Source organism: Corvus brachyrhynchos, unplaced genomic scaffold (genome assembly GCF_000691975.1).
Source record: "Corvus brachyrhynchos isolate BGI_N302 unplaced genomic scaffold, ASM69197v1 scaffold220, whole genome shotgun sequence".
Taxonomy (NCBI): Eukaryota; Metazoa; Chordata; class Aves; order Passeriformes; family Corvidae; genus Corvus; species Corvus brachyrhynchos.
In genome coordinates this window covers 5,564,058-5,571,104 of record NW_008236209.1, presented here as the reverse complement: position 1 = coordinate 5,571,104, position 7,047 = coordinate 5,564,058, and the positions used below count along the sequence as shown (strand labels likewise).

Here is a 7,047-nt window from a genome sequence, read left to right as displayed (position 1 = left end):
GAACCACGGCTCCGGGCCCTTGTACACCTGCAGGAGACAGGAGCCACTTCAGTCAGGAGCACCTCACTCAGCAGCAGCACCTGGAACTGCCTGTCCTGCTCCATCCTGGAGTTGCCCTCCTTGACTCAACTTCATAAAACGGCAGCTTAAATTTCTGCCCAATTCATGATTCATTTCAGTTTCCTGCCACGCCCCATGCTGAGGCCTCACCTGGGCTGGGAGGCTCAGAAAGGAGGAAAAAATCATCCTGCATTTTCTTCCCTAAAGCTCCTCCACCAGTGTCGACTCTGATTAACAGAGGCAGTGGTACCACACACCAGCAGATTTAAGAATCAAGAGCTAAAGGAATTGTTGGGAGAACAGGATAAACCAGTGCTCAACCACTTCACATTTTCTGAAATGAAAATACTCCCTGTCACCTTCCCAAACAGAATTTCAACCTTCAAATCACGGAATCACAGCATGGTTTGGGTTGGAAGGGATCTTAAAGCCCATCTCATTCCACCCTCTGCCATGGGCAGGGATGCCTTCCACAAGAAATATCCACATCTTTTTTTTGTAATAATTTTTCCCAGTAAAAACCCCTCACATTCCTGATGCTACATAAAAGGTACCTGATCAAACTCTCTGCCAGCAGCAAGCTGAAGGATGTAAACAATGGAATCTCCTTTCATCGGCTGTAGAGGCTCCCATGTGATTTCAAAAGTGTTTTCTTCCAGCTGAATCGCTTTGGGTGCTGGAAAATAAAGTGATTTGTTGGTGTTTTAGAAAAAGAACAATGGAGTCTACAAATGTACAGCTGTCATGCTTAGAGGCAACTCATTCCAATAGGTTTAAGCAATTAAGATTTGTTTCTTTCTTTCTTTTTCTTCTATTTGATGACATGAGCTTAAAAAATGATGATTGTGTTCTGTGTAGGTTATTGTGTTCTGTGTAGGTTACACTTGTGGGTCTTTCTGAGCTGCCAAGATGAGCCCATGATGCTTGCAGAGAGGAGCAGCACTTTCAAGTCACTACAAAAACCAGCATTTCTGTCCATGTGCAGAGCTGAAATTATATCCTAACCATGGTTCAGTCAATTAATTTTGCTGCAGGCACTCAGCACTGACCTTCACAGTGACTTTAATGATGACCTTTAATGTCCACGTTAAAAAGTGAAGATCAGAGGAATTAACTGTGCCCTCCCTTGCCTACACACTGTTGTAACTTCGATGGATAACCCTGCAAAATGCCTTTTCAGCTGGGAAAAGGTAGGAATGCTCAGTTCAGGGGTGGAAGAGCTGCAGTGCAGCAGGTGATCACACCAGAAGGGCCCTTTTCACACCCAGACAAAGCCCCTCAGAGCGAGTTTGTGTCTCTGTCCTTGCAAAGACTGGCTGAGGGTCAGGTTGTAGGACTCAATCCTGCCCATCAGTGGCTTTCAGCAGTTGCCAGGGCAGTGTCAGCTCACCTTTCAGAGGTGCAGGTGGAGACTTGGTGGTGGTGAAAGCACAGACCTCCGAGAAGGCTCCTTCCCCAGCGTCGTTGTACGCCTGGATGCGGAAATGGTACGTGGTGGATTCGCTGAGCCTCTGCACCTTGTAGGTGTGACAGGGACCATTATAGACTGTCACAAACCTGGGGGACACAGAACACACACAGAGTTACCCAGCAATCACCAAAGGTCAGTATCAGATGTGGAACACCCAGATTTGAGTTAAGGACAAAGAAGTGATGCTGCATTCCGGGTGTCCCAAGTTTCTCCCCTGCCCTGTTGGGCATCCCACTGAGGCTGTAGGACCCAACTCCTCTGAATCAAGAGAACCACCCTTGAATGTCCAAATTAAACTGAAATTTCCAGGTAAAGCACAGCTGGTCATCCCCTGTTTCTTATACGCCGACCAGACTTTAGTTTAGAATGTCCAAAAATAACCCTGCCAGCAGAGGATGGTGGCAAGGTATTTATTAGTTATTATTTCAATAGTATTTACTGTTTACGAGCAGCAGAGGTGCAAGCTGTTGACAGCATTTCTGGTTGAAAGATGGGAGACAAAACTGCAAACTAAAGGGCAAACTCTGGGAAGCCCAAATGACTTAGTGGTGCAAACAGAAGGGAGAGTAACATAAAACACCTTAAAAACTTGACATGAAGTGGTAAAACTACAAAATCCTTCATGGTCTGCTGGTCTCACCTGCCAAACCTGTCCTCCATCTGCAGGTTGAACTGTGTAGGGTTGGGAATTAAAGCTCTGCTGGGCCCTTCTCCCCATTTCAGTTTAAGGCTCTGGTAGCTGAAGACCACACATTCCAGGTGGGGAGGGTCAGGAGGTAGTGGTTTGGTTTTGGCTTTCATGGAATGACTGAAAGGACCGACTCCAAAGCTGTTGAAGGCCTGTATCCTGATCCTGGGAATGGGAGAGAGCAGCCACATGGTCAGGAAAAGTGCTGGGTAACAAAATGCGTACAGAATAAAACTCCAAACAGTAAAGCAATTAAGATGCAGTTAGAAATTTAATCTGAATTCAGCTTTAACCAAGACTGAGGTCACAGAAACACCTGCTCTGCTCTTACCTGTCCATCCATCCTCTTTTGGCCACACACCTGAACATCCCAATGAAAAATTCTAAACCCAGAAACCTTAAAGTCTTGGCTTTGAGACAGAACATGAACCTTAACACCAACCACGATCTCACTCCTGCCAACATCACGTTTTGAGTCTGGATATGACAATTTTAGGAGTTTTGGAGTTGCAGGGTGAATCAAGCAAATAGTCTGTAAGCTGCATGAAAAAATGCTCTAAAAACTTAAAGCACTACCCTCAAAGGACTTTTAAATCCTACAAATGTGGTTTCAGAATAATTCTTACCTGTACAGGGTGTCAGGCAGCAGATTCTCAAGGACATGGGTTGTGTTTCTCCCCACAGTGACCAGCTGCTTTTCCCCATACTCGATGTTGTAGCCTGTGATCTCTGCCCCGTGGCAGCAGGGCTCTTCCCACTGGATTGCAAGGCACGTGGAGAAAGGAGGGGAAATTTCCATCTGATCCTCTTCAAGTAAGTGGAGCACGGCCACGGCTGCAGGCACGGATGGGGGGGTGCTCACCACGCTCGTGTCCCCAAACAGCCCCACCCCAGCCACGTTCACAGCCTGAAAGACACCACAGAGGAGTTACCAAATCCCTGTTACCCAGCCAGGCAGGCACAGCTCTCACAGCCTTCCATGTGTTCTTAAAAGCAACATGGAAGAGAATGGAAAACCTCCTGAATAAAATGTCAACAGGGCAAAGCAACTGGTATTTCACAGCACACTGGATCTAAACTCTTCCAGACACAGGGAATGAGGAGGGACTGGGGAGAAGGGGAAGTGTTTTTCCCAATTACCTTCTCTACTGCATGAGCAGGTGACAGCACATGACTTTATTCCTCTCTAGCTGGAGTTTCTCCCCAAACTGCAAGTGCCCAGTGGCACCAAAAAGCTTTTCCTACCTGGACTCTGCAGTAATAGGTGGTTGCAGGTGTGAGCCCCTTGACCTCATAGCTCTGGCAGGGGCCAGTGTAGATGATGTGCATGGACCCCTCCACCTGGCCCCAGTCCAGCCTGTACTCGGTGATTTCTGCTCCGTTGCACGCCGGGCTCTGCGGGGTGAGGGAGAAATTCTGCTCAGCTCTTGCACTTACACACCAACAGCACCCAGGGGGAGCTCTGTTACACTGAGACACTGGGGGAGAGTCACAGAAAAGCTTGATAAAGACCTCCAAGATCACCAAATCCAACCTTTAGAAGCACTGGGGTTGAAACCTGAGGTCCGTTCCAAGGGACTTGAAGTGAAAAGGTGACACGTGGCTGTAACACCACCACAGTTCACACCAGAACTTTGACTGACTCACAATCTCTTACCACTCAGAAGAATTAATTCACTATATATTAATTACCACAACATGAGGAGGATTAAATGTCACCCAATTTGTCCAGTTAAAATTCCAATTAATAACTCCCAAAGTTTACAAACCCAACACAGACATCTATAAAGAAATGGGCTTAAAATATTCCAGCTCTACACATACCATTTCTCTCATTTCTGTGCATCATAAATGTGTCACTACAGTTCTAAAAGCCTAACACTAATTTGGGTGGCACTGGAAGCCACCAACACCTACCTCCCACGACACCACAGCACAAGTTGCACTTTTGCAGGTTATCAGGGGTTTGCAGCACTGCTCAGGGGGTCCCGGAGCAGTGCAAAGCTCTGCCTTCTCAGAGTAGGGGCCAAACTGCAGGAAAACACAACTGTATGAACACAGCAACAGCACCAGGGCAAAAACTGATGTGCAAGTCAAGCAAACAAACTATTTTTTCACTTGACAGGGAAATAAACAGCAGAGTTCAGGGCTCAGTTTCAGATTCCTTCCAGGTACTTGAAGCTGGCCCCGCTCCCACAGGATACCTGAGATCCTCCCCCTGCCAGCGTTGTGTAACTCCTCCCTCCCCCAGCCAGGATCTGCCTTCCAGCAGCAGCTGGGGACTGTTTCACAAAGACTTTTATGCAACCAACATTTATCCCACCCTTGTCCCAACCTGGCATGGCCTGCACACACCCCTCTCCACACAATGCTGTTCCTACCCCACCATCTGCAGAGCCTGAGCTGGGGGTAACACATCCAACACTTCCAAAGGCACAAACATCAAGAGGTTCACACAACACAGGCTACAAAACCCCCTCAGCACCATCACTCCTGTCCCTCATGTACAAGCAGAGATGTGGTGAGTGCAGTGGTTACCCCAACTTTGTTCCCTGCCCGGAGCCAGAAGCAGTAGGTTCTCCCTGGAAGCAGGTTGGTCACTCCAAACTCAGCTGCTGGGCCCTGATAAATCCTTCGTTCTTCCTGCTCCGAGCTGGCCATCTCCAGGAGATACTCTGTGATCTCAGAGCCTCCATCCACAGCTGGGGGGCCTGGGAAACAAAAAGAGATTGGATTTTCCTATTACCTTCTGAATTCCCTGTTAGGGCAGGCTCTTTGTCATATATCTGAGCAGAAGCACTTCATGAAGCTTGCTTTCCCCCCCCCAGATACTGATAATTAGTTTAAGATGGCCTTAATCAGGGGTTTTTTTTCATTTTTTCCCTGTTTTCTTCACAAAACAGTGTACCTTCACTAATTTTTGCTTATCTCCTTTACTGAGGTAACAGTAAGAAAACAAGAGTTGATTTTTAAATTGCCATGCAGGTGTCAGTCATGGGCAGGCAGGAAGCTTTCTGCCTGGAAAATATTTATGTCTGCTTAAGTCTCACTTAAGTATAACCCTACCAGAGGTGGACAGAAGCTTTGGTCTTCTTAAAAAAATCCCACAAAACAAACCAAAGACCCCACCCCAAGCCCAAAAAACCTCTAAGGCTATGGACAGCATCTCTATATTTTTAGCTTTACTTTTTTTTCCCCTGAAGATTTTTGATTTGGATGACTGAAATCAGAGCAGTGTTTTACTCAAACTCTGGTGCTTACCCCACTGCAAAGTGACTTCCTTGGGCTTGGCTTTGCCCACCAGGGCCGGGGCGGGACAAGGCCCGGGGGGAACGGCCGCCGTCGTGACAGTCGTGACATCAGAGGCCTGCCAGGGACACAGGTCATTGCAGAGCACAAACACAAAGCATTTGGCTCAAACATAAACAGAAATGGTTTCCAGAAGCATCTTTCCCCTCCTGTTGCTCACCTGGCTCTCCCCACCTTTACTGGCACAGGACACTCGCAGTCTGTAGGAGGTGCCAGGCCTGAGGTGGTCACAGACGTGCTCCCGCTGGGCTCCGCTGTAAATGGGCTCCCACCTCCCTCCTGAGGGAAGGAAAAGCACTTTACACTTCCAAACCTTTCTAAAAACCCACCTGAAAATTCTCTCACACAATTATTAAGGTAGTCAAGCCACAGAATCAATTTGAAATTATTAATTATGCAGAGAACATGTAGAACACAACACACACGTGTGAAAACAGAAGTGACTGTGGGAGTAAAGTGTCATTTAGGTTGGAAAACATTTCCAAAATCCAAGTCTAAACCATGTCCCACATCTAAACGTGAATTAAATACCTCCAGGGATGGAGACTCAGTACTGCATTAGTAGCCAAAGGTGATTCCTTACCAACTGATGCCTCGGAGATTTCCAGAAAGTATTTAGAAATGTCTGATCCTCCGTTATCCTTGGGGGGTTCTGAAAGAAATCAACACCGTAAGTTACAGAAGATTTAATATCAAGGCATTGTTTTGTTATCAGCTTTTCCAGAGAACATATTCATATTCATTCAAACAGAAAAGTCAACCAGCAACAGAAACCAGTGTACTTAATTATTCACAATACAATTTTCAGAGCAATTTTTCTCCTATTATTAATCATGATTATGCCAGGAGGAGTAACTGGGAAAACACTCCCAATTTCAGGTATCAGCTTTTATTTTTTAAGTGAACATAAGAATTATTTCAGCATCACAGTAAACCCAGAGGGTATTAGGACAGCAGTTACTGCTTCCCTAAAATGAACAAACAACACTGGGCTACTACAGGCCCAAAATAAACAATTTTTGGGTAATCTTGAGTATTTCTCCTGCAATAACAATACCTGCAGAGAAATAATCAGCCTGAGTTCCTTCTCATGTAATCTGAGAGAGGCTGTCCCACCCCAGCAGCACTGAAACACCCCAAGGCACCTACCCCACGTGACTCTCACACTGTGGGGATGGATCTTGCCCTTTACAACAGGTTTACTCGGGGCTCCGGGCCGGTCAGGTTTGGTGCTGTGCTCCACCACCTCACTGGGGCTGCTCTTTCCTTCACTGTTGTAGGCAAAGAGCTGTTGGAGGAGTGAACAGAATAGACAAATAATGGTTTGTTTAATGACAATAATATATGTTGACAATACATGAGGATAAACATGCTGCTGATCAAAAAAAAAAATCTGTTAAAAAACCAACCAAAATAAAGACAACCATTTAAACCAAAATTAGGGGGTGCAAAAAATCTGATCTGAACTTCACCAAAACCTGCTCTAACAACAGATAATTGCTGAGACAACAGGTGAATT

At 46.2% G+C, this 7,047-nt stretch overlaps 1 protein-coding gene across 1 annotated transcript in view; it reads right to left on the bottom strand.

Annotated features, from left to right (window-relative positions):
* LOC103623246 (fibronectin type-III domain-containing protein 3a-like) overlaps nt 1-7,047 on the bottom strand; it is a 37,668-nt gene that overhangs the window by 2,391 nt on the left and 28,230 nt on the right. Inside the window, 12 exon segments of the mRNA XM_017741774.1 lie at nt 7-27; nt 615-736; nt 1,451-1,617; nt 2,172-2,384; nt 2,846-3,126; nt 3,465-3,614; nt 4,137-4,250; nt 4,758-4,930; nt 5,481-5,586; nt 5,689-5,807; nt 6,112-6,180; nt 6,678-6,816. Coding sequence (XP_017597263.1) covers nt 7-27; nt 615-736; nt 1,451-1,617; nt 2,172-2,384; nt 2,846-3,126; nt 3,465-3,614; nt 4,137-4,250; nt 4,758-4,930; nt 5,481-5,586; nt 5,689-5,807; nt 6,112-6,180; nt 6,678-6,816 — 1,674 coding nt within the window.